Here is a 23,815-nt window from a genome sequence, read left to right as displayed (position 1 = left end):
CTGATGATATAGTGTAGTTTCGGAGGAGGGGCTGATCCCTGGTCCTGCTGGACTGAAATTTCCACCCAGTAGCAGGTTAGGCAGTGATTCCAGAAAGTCTGGACCAAAATGCCTACCCTCATCCCCTCAGCAGCCCAGAGCTGCTAACCTTGGTGGGGACCAGAGGCCGTTCCGCCTCCCTGTTGTCTGGAGTAGCTAGTTGCTATCTGGGAAGGCCGAGCTCACCACCCTGAGGGAACAGATAGGGAGCTAACTGAAAGAAAGGGAAGGTGCAGGGACGTGAGTGAGGAGAAAGTGCTGGAGGCAGTTCTCCTCTGCGGTGTTGCCCCAGCAAACCTTGTAGAAGGTTAAGAAGCAAAGGAGAAGTGGAGGAAACAGCCCTTTACTCGCAGCAGAATGGGGACTCTTCATTTACTTCGCTCTGTATCCCCTCTCTGTTCACAGAGCTGCTGGGACTCTGAGGAACCAAGGGGGCTTTAGTCGATAGCAGCCAACCATTGCCTAATCGGATTGGAGATGAGGACCCTGGCGCAATTGCCCGAATGTCCCCTGTAGGTCAGAGGAGAGTGGGTCCTGTAGGCAAAGTTGCCTCCTGCCCAGTGCTCTTGCTCAGAAGAGGAACAGTGGAGGGGAGAGAGAGAGAGAGAGTCTGGAGTTGGGGAGAGCGCTCTGAGCTTCCCCCGCCTCCATATGCATTGAGTGAACATAGACATATTAAGTGAATGTTCATTAATCTGTGCTTGCTCTTACAGAATTAATCATTATCAGCAAAGGTTGCAGTCACTGTACTTCAAAAAGAAGTTTGCAGAGCGCGTGGCAGAAGTTAAACCTAAAGTGGAAGGTAAAGTCAAAGTCAAGTCGCCCAGATTGAAAGTGCTGTTCATCTTAACTGCCCCTATTGCAAGTGCCGTCCAAGTATAAATACATATAAACAAGATTCCTTTGGTGTTTATTTATACAAAATCTTTTGGAATCCTGATGAATAATTACTTAGGGTCAGCGCTTGGCTCGTTGTCCTGGCCCAGGTTCCAGAACTCACAGCACCCCTCCTGGGCTCCTCTACGGGACTCGGCCTTTAACCACATGGGTGTTGGGAGGAATATATTTGACTGCTACAAGCATTCAACCTTTAGTTAGCTTTCTTGCAACAGGGCCTTACTAGATTTTTCTGAGGTAAGATTTGAGGTTATAAATATGGATTGATTTTGAGGTTATTAAATGTGTAGATGTTTGAAATGTAGTCAAGGCAACTGAAGAGCACAGCCCCAGAAGGCAGGCTGGCATCAGGACCTTGCTTGAGCCCTGAGCCCTGATACCTGCGAGCTGTAACATGTAACACATTTGACCAGTTTTTCTATTAATGGAATGGATCAGTAATCCTGTTGATCTGACTCTACCAGGCAGAAAGTGTTTGCGAGGGAATGTAGGAAGTGCACTTTCTGTTCTGTGTATTTCTAGCTGCTTCTGGTTGATAAGTCAGCCAAGAACAGGGCTGGAAAAGGACAGGACTGTGCAGCTGCCCGGGGATCTCTTAAACACCGTGAGCTGGCTCTCCCCATCCTCTTGCTCTTGGCTCTTAGTTTAGGTGTTTTGAAAGTGCCCCTGGCCATCTAACAACCCAGTCTTGCACCATCAGTAGATGCTATTAGGAGTGTGGAGTTAGCATGGGTAGCACTGAAAAGCCTTGGTTGTAACAGTTGTGTTTTGTATGTTTTGTTTTGAAGCGATACGTTCCGGCTCAGAAGAGGTGTTTAGGAGCAGTGCGCTGAAGCAGTTGCTAGAAGTGGTTTTGGCGTTTGGAAATTACATGAATAAAGGCCAAAGAGGCAATGCGTATGGGTTCAAGATTTCCAGCCTAAACAAGATTGCTGACACAAAATCCAGTATTGACAAGTAAGTATGGGATCTTCCAGTGCTTGGAGGACACAGCACTTCAGCCAGGGCTTAAATTTGTACCCGTCTGGCCCTGGGCCTCCGTGATACTGTGAGCTCCGGTTCTCTCTCTCTCTCTTCTCTCCTTCCTCTCACAACCACAGGAAGCCCCAGGTTCCCATCGGGCCAGTTACCCTTCATCCATTTTCAGTCCACAGGGATATCATCTAGTCTGAGTTTTTTGTTTTTTGGGTTTTCTTAGATAAACTTTTTTATTTTAGGATGACACAGTAAAGACAAATTCACTAATTATAAATGTACACCTTGGTGAATTTTCACAAATTGAATATCTCTGTATAACCAGTGCCCAGATCAAGAGACGGAGCTCGGCCAGCGCTCTCAGGGTCGGCTCATGGCCTCTCCGGGTCACGACCCCCCACAGAGCACCGTGTTCCCGGGAAGAGGAAAAAACCTGACAGCTGGTGGTAGAATCTGAAGCTTGTTGACTATTCAGGTCATGCTTTCCTTTACACGTTGAAGCTGGCACTATATGAAAAAAGTATGACGTGAAACTGTTCCTTGGCTGTTAGTATGCAGCTACTCCTCCCAAGACTCGTTAAAATGCTTCTTAGAAAGTTTTAGGTGACCTGGTTCCAGGTAGAGACCCTGCGATGTGAAAAGGCCGTGGTGTCATTAGCAGGTAGGGTCATGAAGCATGTGAAGTCTCTAAGGTTCTGACTTCAAAGGAACGTGCACAACTGTTTCTAAGATAAACTTCTCTGTACCTGCATTCTTTTTTTCTTATTTAATGTGTGCTGTTCACCCTGATTTCTCCTACCTGGCAAGGCTTCTTGCTCTGTATTTTCTATCCGGATAGTGAAGAATAGCATATGGCCACCCTGCACCCATCCCGTGAAAAAAAACAAAACATGTTAAATAGAAGGACTAAGCCTTATTTGTGCATCGTGTAGCGAGAGAGGGGCAAAGGGCAGCTGTTTTGTTTCCTCGCTGCCACCTTATTTTCATGTAAGCCTTGATCCTCTTCAGGGCCCTTCCCCATTTGACTGTCACAACAGCCTGTGAAGTACACAGGCTAGGTGTTGTATCACCTGTTGTCAGATAAAGAAACTGAGGCAGACTTGTTTAGCTTGCCTAGGGTCACAGACAAGAAGGGCCTTTGGCCTTACAGGTATTTGACACCTGATAATAGTCTGTCTGCAGCTCTGCTCTATAAAAACAATAGCTCTGATCTGGTGGTTGTAGTCAACTGCCACATCTGACTCGCATTCCGAGAGCGGCCACGGCCACGTTCTAAGGAAGGAGGTCCGCTCCAACTGGGCTTGCAGGGGGGAGGGGCTCACCACCAGTCAGTCCTGTTCTCCCATGCCCTCCCCCTCTCCCAAACACCCGCAAGCCTGTGATACCCTTTGCCCTCCCCAACTGACTGACAACCTGACACTGCATGATTATCTGCTTATTCAAGTTACTACAGAATTTATCTAATCCACCAGTCTTTTCAAAACAACTCAATTAAAGGCATTTTTGATCTCTTTCTTTTTCCTCTTCTTTCTGCCTGGGACTGTTTGGTCTCCCAAAGTAGCTCCAGTGTCTTATCAACCTGTGGTGCTGAGCAGCCTGGCTTGCTTATGAGCAATCACTCATTCAATGTTCAGTTGACTGTAATCACACCGTGTAAGGTTGGGACAGTCGGCACGCAGGGTGCGTTCACTCTGCATCAAAGGCTTATTTCTGGAAATGACACGAGGATGATCCAATGAGTGTCTTAGTTGTTTTTTTTATTCTTCAAGATTTATATCCAGTCAAATGAAGTGTTATTTGGATAACAACTATATGTGGAAACTCTGATCTGATGTTAAGTCTTTCTACATTAAGAAAGGTGTATGTGGTAAATTAAATTTCTCTGACAAAGCATTTCTCTGAAATAATGTAGGAAAATGGCATTTCTCTTTCTTGGCTGGTGGTTGAGATTTTGCTCCCACGGGCTGCTCTGCACACAGTGGGCACGCAGCCAAACTCACAGATTCTGTGAACGGCAGAATTGATGTGCAGTGATACAGCGGAACATTGCAAAATAAGCGGCTAGAATTTTCAGCTACTTTGCCGAGCAGTTGTTCTCTAATTATTGAGAGCAAGGAAAGTCAGGGATTTTTTTTCACACGTGAACCAGTTGACTCAGAGTACTAGTATTACATTGACTCTCTGAAGCTGCAAGGGTAACCGGAAGTGATTTTCATTGTTGTAGAAAAGAAAATTGTGTGACAGCTCTGCGGCTTTAGCCGGAGGTGGGTGGGACTGCTGTGACTTGGCATTGTGGATTAGTAAGCTACCTAAGAACTATTCAAGAGTTTTAAAAGAAGTGCATTGAGTCCTCCTGATTATGATAACTTTCAAGAGACCAGCAGTTCTTGATCCTGCTGTTAGAATCACTGGGGAGTTTTTAAAAATACCCATTCCTGGACCCACTTCATTGCAATGAAACGAATGTTAGTTTGGCCCGAGTATCTGGGGTCCGTTTATGATGTGCAGTGGAGTTGAAGACAACGGGCCCAGACTGCCACAGCTTCGCCTAATAGATAGTGTTATCCAACGCCTGCCTTTTCAAGCCAGGTCAGTCAGGGTTCAGGCCTGTCACCACTGAAGAGGGAGCTGGGTTGTACAGTTAGGACCTGAAGTGTTACTAAAATTAGGAAGTGGATTCTTGGCCGCCAGAGTATCACATCCATGATGGCTCAATCTGGCCCACTTCCAGGCCCAGCCCTGCCATAGGGAGCTTTCCTGCTCTCTGACCACCCTTTGCTGCAACAGCAAAATGGGCAAGTCAGAGAGGAAGGGAACCCTAAATGAGAGTTATCAATAATTGTCATCAGTGAGTTCCTGCTCTGTACTTCCAGACTGGAAAATAGTTGTCCTGTTAGTGGGCTAAACACCCCTCAGTCCCCACCCCCTGCGTGCTGTGTGCCCTCAGGGCATATACCTCTTCTTTGCTGGAGGCATTGTGGAGGTATATCCCCACTGGTAATGGTTCAGGTTCATTTCCATCACCCATTGCATTACCCAGATTTTGAAGGATGTTCATTATGGGCCAAAGAAGTAATTCTCATCCCCTGCCCTTCCCTTGTAGATGTATGCTTCCTTTTGACATATATTTATGTAAATTTCATGTAGGCTCTCTCTATATCCCCTTCTCTTGAGAATTCTTGCCTCATAGGAACCACCAAAGTATGAAATGAATGCAAGAATATAGCATTCTTGTAAATTTGACCACTTGAATGTACAAAATCACATGCAGATATTAACCATGGTTGATATTCTTTCCTTCTTTAATTGTAGGAACATTACACTTTTGCATTATCTCATAACTATTGTGGAAAATAAGTACCCCAAGGTTCTCAATCTAAATGAAGAGCTGCGGGACATTCCTCAAGCAGCAAAAGTAAAGTAAGTACTTACAGTGAATTATTTAGGTTTCCTTTGTATCGCTTGGACTGTGCTTTAGCCATTGAGAGCGTTAGTTAGCTTCGCCTGAAAAGGGTCCTTCTGTTTGCTTTTCCCTGAGCACTAGTATATGAAATAAAGTTTGAACCTTATCCAGATCTCTCAAATGTGTCATATGGTTTTAAATATATGTGTGTGTTCTAGCTCCTTTGGAATACTCCTGCATGAAATGTTTAACTTCCACAGGACCTTATTATGAGTGTATTCAGAGTAGGTATTATGAGTGAAGGAATGTGGTTTCACTAGTACTTTTCAGAGGCAGTTCTATTAAAAAAAAGAGGTAGTTAAATGAGGATAGATGGGTAAGCAAATAGAAGACCTAAATGTCAGAACGCAGCTAGTAGTTTTCACATGTACACACTCCCAGAAACCACGGCAACCTTTGAATGGAAAGCAGTCTTTATGCAAATGAAGACGCTAAAAATAAAAGATGGAAAGTTGCCAAACTTTTACCACAAACTTCACACCACTTTTCAGAAACTGAGGAGCGGGCAGTTTTCCTTGCTGTTCTCTTCTTTCCTCCTTTTGGTCTTTTTTTTTTATTAAAAAAAAAAAAGGAAGAAAGAAGAAGAAAGAAAACATTTTATTTAACTGCATCTTTCTGCAGTGAATTTGAAAAGCATAAACAGTCTAATTTTTTCCCTCAGCTTTTAGAGTTTGGTAGAAATGTACCATGTAAGACATGAGGTTAAAATGTAAATGAAGTGTTGGCGAATTTGTTTACATGTGAATTATCTGTGAGAGTGAAGTTGTGTTCTCTAATTTAAAAGTCGTCAAATAGTGTAATGGAAGAAGCCCAGGAAGCGTTCTCTGCCTGGGGGAAAAAAAAGGCAAAAACAATGAAAACTGGTTAATGCAACCATAAGAAAAATCATTGTTGATTGAACTTTAAGCCATCACCTTGTAATTTTCACATTACCAGAGCTTTCATGAGAAGAACTCCAATAATTATAAAGGGCACAACGCGCATGTGGTGGTGGATAGCTTGTTTCTTTTCCTTGTGCTAAGGGAGCCTCACAAGGCAAGAAATTCATTTCCCCAGAGTAATTTGCTTAAGTGAGATCTTTGAGATTAAAACATGAAGTAGTTTGTACAGATGGAAAGATATTTTCATTCTGCTGTTTTTAACCTATAAAACATACCTGCTGGCTGTGGAAAATTTAAAAAACAAAACAAAACAATTTTGTTACATTTAAAATAGTGTTGTCTTTCTGTGAGATCTGAACAGTGAAGGGAACTTGAAATGTTTGAAATAAACCAGTATGGGCTGCCAAGCATAAACTATTAAAGCCGTCACCTATTTAGTACATGTAAATCACATGTTGGTTACTAAAATGTTGCTGTTTGCAACAGCATGACTGAGCTGGACAAAGAAATCAGTACCTTGAGAAGCGGCCTGAAAGCAGTAGAAATGGTGAGTAATTCGTTCCTTGCTCCAGTCCCTGGTCTTGTCCCCCTGTCTAGTGCTGGGATACCCAGCAGATGAGCTGCGGGTTGCCTTGGCATATGGTATGCCCAGAAAAACATTTATTGACTTTAAAAAACCAAACAAAACAGCAACAGTGAAGAAACAAAGGCAGGTTGTGTGTAGCCAGGCAACTCAACTGCAGGCAGCCTGATGTCATGGGGGTGTCACAGGAGCAGGAGCTGGGAAGCTGGACCTAGAGCTGCACCCACCTCCTGCCCGTGAGACAGGAGTCATTCACGTGGGTCAAGGTCCCCTCAGTGTTCATGTTCTGTAATAAATGACGTTTGCGCTCTCTGTAGAATAATGGAACTTCTCTGTTGTCTTTGAGTCTGTCCTCGGGGGAGTAGTGACCGAGCAGGCACTTGGCGCAGTCCATTCTCAAGGCGAGGGGTCATGACAACCGGGAGTCCTTGCCCTCCAGGTGCTGCGGCGGCCAAGAGCAGTCAGTCCAGAGAACGTTTGCGTTTGCTCAGTTTGGCCGCATCCAGATAAGCACAGTGATGACAAAGGGGCCTGCAGGAAGAAGGGTGGGTGTGGGTTAGTCTGCGATTGTGGAATGACTGGCATGTATTAGCGGAAGCTTCTCGTGGGGAGGAGATGAGCTGTGGCTGAGAGGGAGGGTGGGTGAACTCGGGTGCCTAGGAGGGGGGTCGTCCCAGTTACACAGACAACCTGGCCCAGGCTCCAGCACAGGAGAGCAGGTCAGACTGCTGGGGGCAAGGGGCTCGGTGGGCAGACCGTGGCGGTGCCCCCTCCGTACTGCACAGACGGGGCCAGCATGAGCAGGCAGCTCAGGGGATGAGAAGCTTGCTCAGGAGAGCGGATGTAGCTCTGGTCTGGCACTTTGTGAAGGACACTGATTCACAGGGAGCTTGGAAAGGTGCCCCTCTCTTAAGTATGTTTCTAAACTATGCCACAGAAAGTAGTTGACTTCATTAAAGACATACCTTTAATAAAAATTGAAGTTATAATTTCTCATCATTTCTGTTTGCTTTTAATTCATTAAGGAGCATGTAAGGTTTTCTCCCCCCCCACCCCTGAAGTTGGGGAGGGGGGCGGAGCTGCTATTTAAGAAAAAAAAAACAACAAATGAACTAATTGAGTGAACTGTTACCTCCTAGCCCCCGTGGGCAGGACACTGACATAGGCCATCCTTGGCTTTCAAAAGCCAAACTGGATAAGGGCAATTTGGGACGAGTCTTGTTTTATTTCCTCCCAGTAGAAGGCTTTCTTGAGGACAACGTGGCCGTTATGATCATGCGCTCTCTCGCCCTTGCACCTGAGCTATGAGCTTCACAGCAAGGCATGGGGAGGGGCAAGGAAGTTTTGGGTTTGGGGCTTATTAAAGTTAGTTTTGTTGAGATCGCTCCAGCCCCTGGGTCATGTACACTGTCACACACTCTACAGGAAAGCGGCTGCAGCAGCCTCCCCCTCCCCTGGCAGCTTCAATGCCAAGATGTAGCCTAGGAAGGAAGTGGCAGGCGGCAGACCTGGGCCTGCCTACATATCCATGTATCCCAGTGGTGATGTGCACAAACCGATGGTACTGTTTGAAGCTATCAAAGATGGAATTCTTTTGAAATTATACATTAATAAAATGCTAAAATTGCTTTCACGCCTGCCCCTCACAGACGCACAGACCTCAGTTTCTAGGCCAGAGAACTAGAACTGTGGCAGTTTTTTCCAATCAGGGCAATCTCCATAATTTATGAGTTTCCACATCTGTTATTTCATTTGATTCTTATGGTGGTGCAGATAATGCCTTCGGTTTACAAGTGAAGAAACTGAAGCCCAGACCACCTGTCATGGATCACAACCAAATCGGGGGGGGGGGGGGGGGGGGGGGGGAGGGGGAGCTGAGTCAGAACCCATAGCCTGTGACTTCCACACTACTGCTTCTGCTTGTTAGTACCTCTGCCCAAGCAGGTGAAGAAGAACATAAGTCCAGATTGTCAGTTGGTACACGGCATAGTTGTGACTGAGACTGGAGTCAGGCAGACCTGCGTTCAAGTTTTGACCCTATCATATATAAGTTACTTGACTTTGCACAAGGATTTTGAACCCTCTAAGCTGCAATTTATGTGCCTCCACCATGGGGGGTAGTAACGCCTCACTCATAGAGGTGTTGTGGAATTAAATAAGGAAGTGCATCTGGCACGGGTTGAAATTGATTATTTAAATTTGAATAATTTGTGTGTTCGTCACCACGGTGATGGAGAATATGGATAATGAACAAGGCACTGCTACTCCTTACCTGCCTGTTCACAAAAAAAAAAAAAAAAGGACCAGGAGAAAAGTGGTAGCTGATCATGGTGCCAAACGTTGCAGTTGAAATCCCACTGACCCAAATATCACAGTCTAGAAAGGAAGTAGGATTTGGCAGAGAGGGAAAGAAGAAAAAAATCAAGGAACCAGAATTCTTGTTTAACTTCTGCTCGTTTTATGCAAATACTAGTCTGTGTACCTTTAAGTCAGTGTAAGAAATCATACTGATAAAGGACTCAGATGATTGGTTAAATGGCTGTTTGCAAACGTGTGTGCCCGTGGGCACGGCTCTAGCATGGTGGGCGCAAGGGCGGGTGGAACTAGAGCCTCACAATATGTTTCAGAGCAGGTTTCTCATTTACTAACTTTGAGACATATGGGAAATGAGACAGGGTGTGTCTGCATTTAAAGCCTACGTTGACATTATCCATTTCCTGTGTTTAAGGAGCTGGAGTATCAGAAGTCTCAGCCCCCGCAGCCTGGAGATAAGTTTGTGTCTGTTGTCAGCCAGTTCATCACAGTAGCCAGCTTCAGCTTCTCTGATGTTGAAGATCTTCTAGCAGAAGCTAAGGACCTGGTAAATTTCCCCTTGCACACTGAGCGTTGTTTGACAGTGCTGCTACTTTCAGATATTATACTGTCAGTGTATTTTCATTTCTAGGCTATGATTAATTGAAACACACCCTTTTTGTCTGACTGCCCTGTGCTGCCTTTGCATTATTAGCAAGACCACGGTGTGAAACCAATGAAGAAAGCAAGCCAGTGTTCTCTTGGTTAATAGTGGATGGAGGTACTTATCTCTGGAAGCCAGAGAAGAGTAGATTATGGAAACCAAAGCCAGGATGATCTGTGAGATCAGGTGTGGCCAATGCCCTGTGCCTCAGTTCCTGTAAATAATATGCTCTCCTGACGTAGAGACTCAGGAGGATAGGATACTTCCTGTTGAAATTCCTACCAGAACTTATTAGATGAGATATCTCTTCATCCTCAGTCTTGTTGCAGGAAGAATATTTTTTTAATAAGAGACTCCTTTTTATAATTTTTGCTAATTCAAAATTTTGTTTTTCTATAAAGGAAAAGGTTTTTTTAAACTAATTACCAAGACCTTTAAGTCCTCCTGCCTCTCTCTCTCTCTCTCTCTCTCTCTCTCTCTCTTATTTCCTCTCCCAAAATATATGCATATTAAAATCATATATAGGCATATATCCTCTTGTTTCCTTTTTCCATTGTTTATAAATGAAGGTAAGCCCTGCCCCGACCCATTGAGTACTTCCATACTGCCCATTACTCAGTTGCCACAACTTTTGCTTTAACTTGAATCTTTCCTTTGAAATTTGAGTAAAGGATGTCATTTTTCTGTGTCCTGTGTTCAGTCATACACTTGGATGCTTGTTTATGAAAGGGTACATACATAACTGGTCAAAATTTAGAATGAGACTGTGCTAAGATACGTTAGATAGTTTCAACATTAAGCCCCATTTTGAACATTATTAAATAAATGGAAAGACAATGTATGTTCTCATGACTGCTATTAGAGGTCCAGCCTGTGATATCCCGTGATTGCAATGAGTCAACTATGTCAGCAGCCTCCCCTCAGATAGCCCCCAGCCCCGTCTGTATGTGCCTCACACTTTGAAATATGCACTCTATGACAGGGGCCCTCCTCCCCACACACCCCTACCTCAAACCAGGCAATACTGTACGCACTGCATCAAGGCTCAAACGTTTTTATTAAAGTCAACTAGATGGTTAATATTTGATGTATACATATCACACAAAGTCTATTCCGCCCCCCCCCCCCCCGTCTTTTAGCGTGGGAACTTTAGTCTGGAACTAGTTTTCTTCAGATTTCTAAGACAAAAATATACATGACTTCATCATCACCAGAATTCCTAGATAAAAAGATCATTCAAGATGGCTTGAAGTGCATGAACTTGAGTATTTCAGAAACACAATTGTAGGCCATCTATTGACGTTTTGTTCATACCAGAACTTTTAGAAATTAGCTTATAAAGCCATGGAACAAGCTGGAGTGTTTATGTGGTGTGTGAAGAATGCTGTTTTTTTTCCTAAAGAGCTCTGGTTTTTAACACTGTTTCCAAATAAGTAAAACGTTGAGAACAATTCAGTGAAAGAAAAATGGTAAAAAATATTTTTTTTCATAATAAATTTAAAGATATGAAATAATATTTATAAAATATCATACACACACATATAATCAAAAATTATTTAAGAATAAAGATTGAGGGGGAATCAAAGGAAGGTTGTCAAAAGATACAAAGTTCTAAGATAAGCCCTGGGGATGTAATGACGACTACAGTTAACGCTGTTGGATGCTGTACTTGAGGCGTTAAGAGAGTAGGCCTAAGAGCTCTCATTGCAAGGAAAAGAAATATTTTTATCTGTCTGACATGATGGGTGTTAACTAAACTTATTGTGGTGGTCTTTTCCCAATATACATACGTCAAGTAATTATGCTGTATATCTTAAACTATGCAGTGTTGTGTGCAGTCATATCAATAAAACAGGGAAGGAGGAATAAAAAATAAAAGAATAAATATTGGAAACATTTCCTTTAGGTAGCTAGTAGTACTGAGATATCAGAAAAACTTCATGCAATAAAGGCAAATAAAGCAAGAAAAATGAAAAGCAGAAACTCTAGTGTTGGGGGAATGCATTAACTTTGTGGTATAAATATGAAAAAATATTAAAAACCTAGAAAAATTTAAGTAGTTAATTAGGCATAGAGAATGAGTATTTATTTGACTTTGAAGCTAGAAACACCATCCTTAGAAGCTCAGAAATAACAGCCTTAAATCCTTACAAGGAAGAAGAACGCTAACAAATAATTTGACCAGTGTTGAACGTTATTTGGATAATGATAATGATGGTAAGACTCCTGAAAGCACACAATCTCAAGTTATGAGGATAACTCCCAGAAGAACTAAAAATAGAAACAGCTAAAACTGAAAAGACTGAACATACTATTTTGTTCCCATATACATATATTTTAATGCAATTTTTAAAAAATCTCCCTTAATAATCAGTTACTGTTTTCTAGTTGAGGCCCAGGAACTATCACCACAATACCAGCGTTATTTCTGATTAGAAAGAACCTCTGGAAGCCCTGGTTCCCATTTGCTTTTGAAATTAACCATATGGCACCAATAAATGATATTAAACTTACTTCAAAGGAAAGTTAAAAGTACAAGTTTCCCTACCCCTGCTGAGCTTACTATTAGTTTTATGTCTTGAGTGCTCTGCCCTACGATATTTTGCTTTCTTGTTTTTACTACTGTTTAGTTAATAAAAAGTCATAGGAGGTAACCATAGATGTTAAGCTGAAATGAGGCAGACAAGAATAAATGGTTTCTAAAGTCGAGGAGTATTAAATTTTGTAACTTTAGAAATGAGTGATAGACGCATCCGGCAGCCAGAGATGAATGTGGGCTCACTAACATCCAGCCAGTTACATTTGACTCAATTGGAGCTGGAGTCCTAGAGGGATTTTTACATCGGATCATAGAACTCTTTGGGAACACTGAGCTTCTCAAACTCCTATCTTTTTTTTTCCAGTTTACTAAAGCAGTGAAACACTTTGGGGAAGAGGCTGGCAAAATACAACCGGATGAGTTCTTTGGCATTTTTGATCAGTTTCTTCAGGCTGTGGCAGAAGCCAAACAAGAGAATGAGAACATGCGGAAGAAGAAAGAGGAAGAAGAGCGCCGAGCACGCATGGAGGCTCAGGTAAGAGGGTGGCTGCTGGCCGGTCGCCTCCCAGCGGTTCTGCAGCTGCAGCCCCGTGGTGTTCAGTGGCAGTGCTGACAAGGCGGGCATCAGAGCTCACTGTCAAATGTTGCTGAGAGTTTAATTCAGTATAAAGTTTCTCTTGGGCAATTTGGCAGTCTTTATCCAAAGCCCGAAAAATTACATTCCTATCCTTTGATCCGGAATTCCGTTTCTTTGAAATTACTCCAAAGAAATGGCCATAAATTTGCACAAAGAGAACAGCAGTCTTTGTAATTGCCCCAACCTGGAAACAACTGACGTGTTTACCAGCCAGATATTAGTTCTGACTGAAGTAATAGTATGTGATGGAATATGTATGCAGTCCTTAAAAGTCGTGTCTTCAAAGATTAATGCAAGAAAGCTTACAAAATGATTTCTACATGGAATCTTTTCTTTATGTAAAGTAAGTGTAAATATAGAAAATAATAGTGGTTTGATATTGCCCCCTAAAGTTCCAAATAGTGATCATGATAGTAGAATTAAGGGTGATTTTTTTCTCTTTTTGTTATCTGAATTGTCTCAAATTTTCTCTAATGTATTGGTGTTATTTGGCCTTTAATAATAGTAATTCTTGCATAGCAGGTTTCAGATATTCACAGTAGGCTAAGTCTTTGAAGAAAGGAGAGTGGCCCAATGAGTATTTGCTTTAGTCTCTCTGTATCATCAAAGAAACCAATATTTGGGGTCTGTTTAATAGTGATAAGTTTCTCAGTCCATTATAGAAATATTCATTGCCACTGAAAGCAAAAAACAACACTTTGACTCTTCTAAGAGGGTGCTTTCTATTTGCAGCTCAAAGAACAACGTGAAAGGGAACGTAAATTGAGGAAAGCTAAAGAGAATAGCGAGGAAGGCGGAGAGTTTGATGACCTGGTTTCAGCTTTACGCTCCGGAGAAGTGTTTGACAAAGACCTTTCTAAACTAAAACGGAATCGCAAACGCATCACCAACCAGATGACGGACAGCAGCCGGGAGAGACCAGTCACGAAACTTAATTTCTAATTTTCCTTGAATACCCTTTTTTTAGAAAGCTCATTAGCAGCCCTTTGAGGTGACTAGAACTTTTCATTACACTGCCTTGCAATCCGAACAGTGGCAATTTCTTCTTTCACCTGTGAGTGAATGTGCGTGTATGTAAATGTATGTGTATATGTATATTAAAAAAAAATGTATATAGAAGTCTGAGTGTTGTCTGGAGACCTGTCTATACGGTTTTAAAAACACCTGTGTTAATTAATGTTTGTGCTCAGAAACCTTGTGAATGCATTCATATTGAGTGTGGCTCATCTTCCCCTGAACACCACGACTGTTCAGAAGCACAAGCCTATCTCCTGAAAGACATGACAGAGACATTCCCTAAAAAGAAAAAAAATAATAAAGAAAGGAAAGCTTGAGAAATATATTCTATGGTTTCCAAGCTTGGTATACTTTGAAATTATTTTCATTGGTGAAACTGGTGTTGGAAAATATAGATTTAAAATGGTTTTTGCTAGTTGACCACGGGGTGCCAAAGCATCTCGTCAGTACCGGACAGGACCAGCTTAGGACTCCCGACGCCGGTGTGGGGATGCAGTCTGTAACTGTTTATGGAGAACATCTTGCACACAATCTGAATCATGTAGAATGTCAATCAGAATTTTTTTATATATTTAAAACTTGGACATCAGTTTCTTTGCCCCCAGATTTCATCGAGTTCTCTGCCAAGTGCTCTTGATGATTTCTTTACTTTGCTTTTGGAAAGAACGCTATTTATCTAAATGCAATTCGTGCTCTTGTTAAAGAACAAGATTGCCAGAACGTTCTTGCTGTCTAACAATAGATACGTAAACTTAACTAAAATTTCCCATCCAAGACCTAAAAGGAGGAATTCTCTGAACAATTATTATAAAAAAAAAATTTTATGGGGTGCCTTCCTTTTTTTTTTTTTTTTGTATTATCTATTTTCTGTTTTTTAGGACAAGCTGCATCTTCTGTAAATAAAGGACACTTAGTAAATGCACAAAATGTCAGCACCACCAACAGAGATACCAAGATCTCTTTATCTCTAAGTATGTCTGCAGTGGTTTACTGTTATATGTTGTCATTTTTAAATGTGTGTCAGTAAAGCTACCTGTAAAACTTCAGTCCAAAAGATAAAGCTCTCAGGGAGAAATGAATAAAAACAGTGAACATTAGAAAATAAAATATAGATGCTTACCATTAACCTACCAACTCTTAATATCCTTAAATTATATGTTATATAAAGAAGACTGTTACTTTTTTTTTTTTTTTGGCTTTGTTTTATTTATTTGTAGTGGGGGAGGGGCGGCTAAGCTTCCTTCTTTTCTTTCTATCGATCCTGTTGTGGTTGGGTTTCCTGTGGAGAGAGTAGTTTGTCCTGTTGCACTAGAACATTATTTACTCACTAAATTGAGTTTTTCAGTCAATTAACAAATATTTATTAAACACCTACTATGTGCCAGGCATAGTAAGGCTACAATGGTAAGCAAGACAGAGCCCCTGCCCCCGAGGAGCTCACATTCTATGGGGGATATTAGGGGTAAGTAGGATACCAATGTGTGTGCTGTATAAGAATCATGCTATTTAAAAATAATTTGTATAAACTATAATCCTTAGCGCAGGTGGCGCGGTCTCTGCGCTCTGTGGAAGCTGTGAAATAGTGCTCTAGGAGTTGTCAAGAGCTGTGGTTTTACATATTTCCCCTCATTGCAAACTTAAGTGACTTTCTACATACTAGATGGGAGTAAATGACTCCAGCAGATAAAACAGACATAAATACACAGCAGAGGTTGCGCTCCCCCAACCCTGAGTCATCAAGGTCTGCAAACACGCCCGCCAAAGGTGCAGGCGAGACTTCACTCAAACCAGGCTTGGAGATGAGGAGGAGTGGCTATGCTGATGGGTTTGTCTATTCCTTAACTAAAGTGCCTCTGTGGATATTCTTTTCTATTTAGAGCAGGAGAAATTTGGTCTTGGCTCAGTTTTGGAACTGTGTTTTGAAAATGGCTTTGTTTCACAGTTTAAGGAATAGACAAGTGGGTGGAGAGTCACCCGCAGGAGCGAGCCTGCCTGCCCTTTCCAGTCACCCTCGTTTTGACACGGCCGTCCTGGTAGGCCTCTTTTGCCATTTCCATTTTTGCTTTCTTTCCCAAAAGCTGTGTGCAGGTAATTCCATGTGCCATTGTTGAAAAAAAAAAATCTACTTTTTTAGATTGGTGCTGGTGTAAGTAGCCACTTTTCTCTCTTGGGGTGTGTATTTTAAAAGTTTTTTTTGTTTGTTTGTTTTTATAAATTAATGCCAAAAAGAAGAAGCATTATAATTTGTAAACTTAATTATATGTCTTGTATCTTATTAGCTTAGTAGTTGGAACCACTTAGTCTTTAGGTGCAAGACTGTTGTTATAGTACCAAGAAAAAAATGTATGTGTTATGAAATTGTACATTTTTTTAAAATAGCAATATGCAATAAAGAGATGAATTCACTGGGTGTGTGTATATGCTTTCTATGAGTTATTAAGACAGCATTATCAAATTTCCTTGAACTTTCCACCATTAAATTAAATACTGCAAGTTGTTTACTAAATCAAATATACATACATATTTTTTAGCTTTTACATACCAGACTAGAAGGGTATAGTTCTCTCTTGTGGCAGTGTAGGCTACCTCCTTCTGTAACTCTTTCTGTAACCTCTTTGTGTAACTCTGTATGAGTTATACAGTTTCATGGTGGGGCTACTCATGGACTTATTTATCTGCTGGTATTGAAAAGACTCTAACCTCTAGAATCAAAACCTGTTTCATTTTGAAGGACTTTTTAAAAAATAATTTATGGCCTGACCAGGCAGTGGTGCAGTGGATAGAGCATCAGCTGGGACACTGAGGACCCAGGTTTGAAACCCCAAGGTCACCAGTTGAGCACAGGCTCATCCAGCTTGAGCAAGGGGTTGCTGGCTTGAGCGTGGAATCATAGACATGACCCCATGGTCGCTGGCTTGAGCCCAGAAGTTGCTGGCTTGAAGCCCAGAGGTCACTGTCTTGAGCCCCAGGTCACTGTCTTGAGCAAGAGATCCCTGGCTCAGCTAGAGCCCCTGGTCAAGGCACATTTGAGAAAGCAATCAATGAAAAACTAAGGTGCCACAATGAAGAATTGATGGTTTTCATCTCTTCTTTCCTGTTTGTCTCTCTCTCATGTGTGCGCACACTTAAAAATAATAATAATTTATGGTATAGGTCAATATGGGAAGTGTTGCCTTTCTCTTGGCCCCATATCACTGGCTGCTGGCTATTCTCAACCCATTTTGAAGTCAAGCTGAGAACAAATTGTCTCGGTGGTTGATAGAGGACCCAAGCACTTCTGATCTTCAGAATGAGATTCATGATGTTCTTGTAATTACTAGCCATCTTATTTTTCATCTAGTCACTGGATACTGCATAGTATTTAAAGACTACTTTGTTCTCTTACACTTGATTCTCATTCAGATGGAAGAGTCTTCTGCCCATTGGACAAATTTTATATTCCATCCCACAAACTGAATCTGCCTATTATTGCATATTTGTACATTTGAGCGTGAAGCTACATAGGGAACCACCTAGACCTTCAGTGGCCCTTTGCGTGTTGATAGAAATCAGGGGAAACATGAAACTTTCAGACCACACTAAACTTTTATGTCCTTGGTGTCTACACAAAAGAAAATTGTCACTGGGGAAAATGTGCTTCTGTCAAGAGGTTGGCCCTCCAGAACTTTGCCCCTTTTCTGTAACCTAACATAGATTTATGTAGTGCAAAAGGATAATCATTAAAATAGTGTGGATACAATTATTCAAAAGACCATGTTCTGAAAGGGAATCTTTGTGTGTGAGGTTTTTGTTTCTTACCAAGTGGAAAATCAAGGAACTCCCAAGGTTTAACAATTACTTGATACCATTCGGTTCCATAACACTACCTTTGAGAAACACAGAACTCTGTAGAGAAATTTAAAGTCAAGATTTTAAGTCTTCTTGCCTGACCAGGCGGTGGTGCAGTGGATAGAGCATCGGACTGGGATGTGGAGGACCCAGGTTCGAGACCCCGAGGTCACCAGCTTGAGCACGGGCTCATCTGGTTTGAGCAAAAGCTCACCAGCTTGGACCCAAGGTTGCTGGCTCAAGCAAGGGGTTACTCAGTCTGCTGAAGGCCCACGGTCAAGGCACATATGAGAAAGCAATCAATGACAACTAAGGAACCGCAACGAAGAATTGTTTCTCATCTCTCTCCCTTCCTGTCTGTCTGTCCCTATCTGACTCTCTCTGTGTCTCCTACAAAAAAAAATATATATTTTAGGTCTTCTTGCAGCGGGGTCATTTACAGACCATTACTCTGTTGAGTTAGATGCCCGTTTTCTCTGAATCTACCCGTTTCCCCTATTAACATGAACTCTTCTGAAGTCTAAAAACCTGTTGAGCTCATAATTAAGAGATGACTTAAAATCTGTAAATTCTTTATTTTAGAGAAAGCTGGGAACCCTAGAGGAATGAGTTTCTTGTTTATAAGGATTTTTGTGTTTTTTATAGCAAAGACCAACCAGACTTATTTTTCATCAGTCTTATGGGAAAAATATTAGGTCTAACCTTTGGTCTCTTCCCTGACACACTTTTGGCTGTTGCAGCCAGCTGTGTGTTTCCATAGAATCAAACAACCTGAACACAGGATTGCACACAAGGGTTTTTTTTTAACAAGGATACTTATTTTTATCAAACCTTGGTGTGTTTTTATTTTTCATGGGAGACAGGGTTCGAAGTATAATGTTTGCCGTATCATTCCAATAAAGTATCAATATTTGTTCTCTCAGCTTCTTTGCCTGTGGTTTCTTTCACTGGGAGGAGGAAGAAGAGAAACAGTTCACTCCCATTTCATTTACACCATCACGGTCATGCGGGGACATTTCTGTGATCTGCGGTCCCCCGTGTGATGATGCACATTTCTTGTTAGTTGCCTTGCCCACATGCTCTGACCCCAGCCTCCAGTGTAGAGAAACTTCGCAATGTCTAGAGATTTGAAGACCAACTGACTCTTCTGAGACACAAAGGGTGCTCAGAGTGGAGCTGATTGTGATACTGAGTAATGACTCAAGATAAACAGGCACAGGGAAGAGGAGGTGGTGCTCTACCAGATGCTTAAAAGGAGAAGAGCCCCTGGAGCCTGACCTGTGGTGGCGCAGTGGATAAAGCCTCGACCTGGAATGCTGCGCTCAGCAGCTCAAAGCCCCAGGTTTGCCCAGTCAAGGCACATATGGGGTTGATGCTTCCTGCTCCTCCTGCCCTTCTATCTCTGTCTCTCTCTTTCACTAAAAGAAACAGAGAAAAGCCCCTGTGAACATGGCCAAGACACTTCCCTACCGAATCCGGTAAGTGGCCCCACTCCCTTGCTCGTGTTCTCTGTCAGCGAAACACCCTTTGGTAACTTACCGAGCCCCTTAGCTCATCCACATCTGGGTATATCTCCCAAAAACAGCCCAACAGGGTAGCTTCTCACCATTCCTTGTACTTCTATCCAGACCACCACCCTTTGAGACTTCGACCCCATCTCTAAAACCCCCTGACAAACTATTAGGACCATGCTGTTCATACCTTAACTCTACTTTAGAAGCTGGGGAGGTGGGGGGCGGGGGCGGTGGCAGAGATAAAACGATGGGTTGGTCACTACTGAGCTAACCATGCTCAGGCAGTTCAGATTACAAGCCATTAGGATTTCCAGTTTAAGAGTTTCTGCAAGTTGACTGTCAAAGGGCTCACAAGAAGAGCCTGTCCCTCCTCTCTCCTTCCGTCCCTGTCTTTCTTCCCTCAAACCAGCTTCATCCCACCATCATGAAGGCTTGATTATTAGGAATTCTCTTTAAAAGACTTTGCAGAAAGCAGTCCTCTCCTACTGCCTTGACTGTGAGATATCTGACCCTGGAAGGCAGCAGTTGTGTAGTGACCCGACACTTCTATTGCTGCAGAGTGCCCACTGAAAGCCTTGTCTTTCAATGTTCGCAAGAGCGCTGCGAGGCGTGGGGTCATGTAGCCCTGGCCCACTGAAAGCCTGGTCTTTTCAATGTTCACAAGAGCGCTGCGAGGCGTGGGGTCATGTAGCCCTGGCCCACTGAAAGCCTGGTCTTTTCAATGTTCGCAAGAGCGCTGCGAGGCGTGGGGTCATGTAGCCCTGGCCCACTGAAAGCCTGGTCTTTCAATGTTCGCAAGAGCGCTGCGAGGCGTGGGGTCATGTAGCCCTGGCCCACTGAAAGCCTGGTCTTTTCAATGTTCGCAAGAGCGCTGCGAGGCGTGGGGTCATGTAGCCCTGGCCCACTGAAAGCCTGGTCTTTTCAATGTTCGCAAGAGCGCTGCGAGGCGTGGGGTCATGTAGCCCTGGCTCACTGGACTTGCTGCTGAAGGATTAATGCAACGGGAAAGGAGCGTCTACCACATGATCTGGAGAAATGATGCTTCGAGGTCAATTGGCATTGATTCCCTCATTAGAATGAAGCAAAGGTGACCCTGATGAATCCTAAAACCACCTATAGTCATTAAAAGTACTCGCCACAGAAGACTGTTCCTAAGCCCTCTCTTGCCAATTTCTAAGCAACACAGTAGAACCTAATAACTGAGTTTCACCTTCTTGTCTGTTGCCATCAGACATCAGCTGTGACCTTAGGCAGTCTCCTAAATACCTTCACTTCAGTTTTTGAAAGCTGGGCAGAACTGTTGTAAAACTTCCCATTGTGTTCTGGAGCAGTCCTGCCTCTGAGACTAACAGCCAGTTTACTAACTAGAGTTAAACTCTCCTGATCCCACGGCTTAGCTAATCCTTGAGGCTAGAGCCTTGGTCAGTAAACTGCGGCTTGCGAACCACATGCGGCTCTTTGACCTTTGAGTGTGGCTCTTCCACAAAATACCACGTGTAGGCACTACCTCAATAAGGAATGTACCTACCTATATAGTTTAAGTTTAAAAACTTGGCTTGCAAAAGAAATTTCAATCGTTGTACTATTGATATTTGCCTCTGTTGACTAATGAGTTTGCCGACTAGTGGACTAAACCAAAGTTAGTCCTGCAGAGTGAATGCAGCTATTCAGTCATGGCTGAAAACTGCTGCTGGTTACTGAGGATCCTGGGGTGTTAGTGAGCAATAAAGGGGATCCTCGGGTGCAATCACCTAATAGTATTGTTTCTGGATAGAGAATGATTTTTGCTTGAAAATTGAAGATTGCTAGTGGAAAAAATATACCACCCCAATATTCACTATGACTGTTGATCCTGCAGTCGATGTTGCAAATATTGCCAGTGTCAGATTTCAGTCCTTGCTGCTGCGCTGCTATGTCTAGGCTCAGGCTCAGGCTTGGGCTCAGGCTCAGACTCACGTTCAGGTTCACGTTCACATTCACACTGCAGCTCTGGCTACAGCTGCAACTGTGGCCCAGGCTCTGGCTCAGGCTCAGGCTCGGGCTCAGGCTCAGACTCACGTTCAGGTTCACGTTCACATTCACACTGCAGCTCTGGCTACAGCTGCAACTGTGGCCCAGGCTCTGGCTCTGGCTCAGCTCAGGCTCAGGCTCAGGCTCACGTTCAGGTTCACGTTCACATTCACACTGCAGCTCTGGCTACAGCTGCAACTGTGGCCCAGGCTCTGGCTCTGGCTCAGGCTCAGGCTCAGGCTCAGGCTCAGGCTCAGGCTCAGGCTCAGGTTTTCGTTTTTGACATTTGATGTCTGATTAAGGGTCCATCGATTTCACATTATGGGAGAAACCTGGGCTCTACCCTGGCTGGGTTAGAGCAAGTGCTTATAGTAGACTGCATTACAGCAGTAAAGAGGCTCATTTTAGGTCCATTTACTTCATTTTAGGTCCCCATTTGTTTTACCAGGTACCTGGTATTGCGGACCCTCAGAGCCCTACTGGGGCTGTACCCTAACCGCCTGCATTGATTTAGTCATAAAAATCAATACATATCGTTAAATGGCTTTTCCCTGTAGTGTTTGTGGTGACTTGGAAGAGTGTATGGTTGTAAGAGAAGGGAGGGAACAAATCAAACTAAACGGATGCACCCACTGTGCTCTTCAGTGCAGTGGCCCCAGCTAGAGCGCTGTGTTCTCCAAAACAAAGCATTTTAAGAGCAACAGTGACAAACAGAAATGCATCCTGGTAAGAAGGTCTAAAAACCGAATCAGAAGCATCCACTGACAAGAAACTTTCAGACAAAATACAAAGGTGATATAACAGCCGGCCTCAAATATTTGAAGAGGGAGGACTTCTCTTGAATTTTGCCACGAGGCAATTCTACGCCAACCAACAGGTAAAAGTCACCAATAAGTTGCTTTCGTTTTTCTTAACTTGGAGAGAACTGTCAAACTGCTCTGATAACCAGCAATTGAACAGGTACTTCATGCACATACTGAGTATGCTCATCCTCAAAGGAGTTTAAACCTCGAGTCTAGACTACATGTCTAGAGGCTAGATGATAACCCATCATCACCTCAGGGCTGCAGGCATTTGGGACTAATCGAGAGGTTGATTAAATGTTTCTTTTTTAAGAGAGAGAGAGAGAGAGGAACGGGGAAGGAGAGAAAGGAACAGAGAAAGAGGAAGGGGAGAGGAGGGAGGGAGGGAGAGAGAGAGAGAGAGAGAGAAGCACCAACTCATTCCATTTGGTTGTGCCATTGATTGCTTCTGTTATGTGCTCAAACCCATCATCTAGGAGTTGAGCCAGCTCCCTCAGCACTGCTGGGTGACACTCTATCACTGCATCACCAGTTAGAGTAGATTAAATATGGTTTTTTATGCTTTTTATTTGGAAATAATTTCAAACTTACAAACATTGAAAAACAAAGATAGCATAAGGAAAAACCTACACGCTCTTTTCCCAGATTCACTTCCTGTTAACATTTTGCCCGTTAACTTCATCATTTGTTCTCTTGCTCTCTCTGTGTGTAATGACTACACATAATCTTTAATCTTTTACTCTGAATCATTATAAAGATGTTTACATCATGTCAATTAATTCCTACATAGTCCAGTGTGCATTTCCTAGGAGTAAGGATACACTCTCATATACCTTCAGTACATGTGTCAACTTTATCAATTTGTATCTTGTACCTTTATCTAATCTACCATTCATGTTCCAATTTTGTCATTTGATGTAATAACAAATGTCCTTTAGCATTTCCCCCCTCCAGAAAAGGATCTAGTCTAAGGTCAGATACTGTACTTAGTTGTCTTATCAGTTTAGCCTCTTCTGCTCTTCAGCCATTCTTTGTCCTCTATGGCATTGACATTTCTGAAAACTAGTCAAGTAGGAAGCAGAATAATGACCCCAAAAAGTTCATTTCCTAATCCCCCAAAACTTGTGAATACGTTACCCTACAGGGCAAAGAAGACTTTGAGTTAAGGCTCTTGAGACAGGAAGGTTATTTTTGGTCATCCACGTGGGCCCAGGTTCGTGTTTGGAGTCAAGCTCAGGTTTAATTAAGCTCAGGTTCACGGTCTGGTTCACGGTAACATTCAGGTTCAGGTTCGAGTTCACATTCTCATTCAGGTTCAGGTTCACGGTCAGATTCACATTCACGTTCAAGTTCACGTTCGCGTCACTTTAGGCTCAGGTTCTCGTTTACGTTCTCGTAAACGTTCACGTTCAAGTTTACGTTCAACTTTGCGTTGTGGCTCCAACTCCAGCTTCGGCTCTGGTCTAGGCTGAGGCTCCTTTCGGGGCAGCGGCTCTGGCTCAAGCTCAGGCCCAGGTTCTTACATTTGATATTTGACATCTGATTAAGGGCCTGTCAATTTCCTTTTATGGGTGAAAACCCCCCCTCCGCAAAAGCCGGAGTTAAAAGTTGCAAGGTAAATGTGACCGTGACTTTGAACCTGATGGTGATAGGAACTTGACCGTTCAAGTTCT

General features: G+C 42.9%; 1 protein-coding gene across 4 annotated transcripts in view; it reads left to right on the top strand.

The window, feature by feature from the left end:
• The window catches only part of DAAM1 (dishevelled associated activator of morphogenesis 1), a 168,511-nt gene extending 152,119 nt beyond the window's left edge, over positions 1–16,392 (top strand). For all 4 annotated transcript variants that reach the window (XM_066272980.1, XM_066272981.1, XM_066272978.1 and 1 more), the window contains 7 exons: positions 753–841; positions 1,725–1,893; positions 5,224–5,331; positions 6,742–6,802; positions 9,567–9,698; positions 12,698–12,868; positions 13,703–16,392. In XM_066272980.1, the coding sequence (XP_066129077.1) occupies positions 753–841; positions 1,725–1,893; positions 5,224–5,331; positions 6,742–6,802; positions 9,567–9,698; positions 12,698–12,868; positions 13,703–13,912 (940 nt within the window). In that variant the 3' untranslated portion in view covers positions 13,913–16,392. The remainder of the gene's footprint in view (positions 1–752; positions 842–1,724; positions 1,894–5,223; positions 5,332–6,741; positions 6,803–9,566; positions 9,699–12,697; positions 12,869–13,702) is intronic.
• The last annotated feature ends 7,423 nt before the right edge of the window (positions 16,393–23,815 follow it).

This window comes from Saccopteryx bilineata, chromosome 4, assembly GCF_036850765.1.
Source record: "Saccopteryx bilineata isolate mSacBil1 chromosome 4, mSacBil1_pri_phased_curated, whole genome shotgun sequence".
Classification (NCBI taxonomy): domain Eukaryota; kingdom Metazoa; phylum Chordata; class Mammalia; order Chiroptera; family Emballonuridae; genus Saccopteryx; species Saccopteryx bilineata.
Note: the sequence above shows the minus strand (reverse complement) of the source record. Positions and strands in the feature narration are given on the sequence as shown.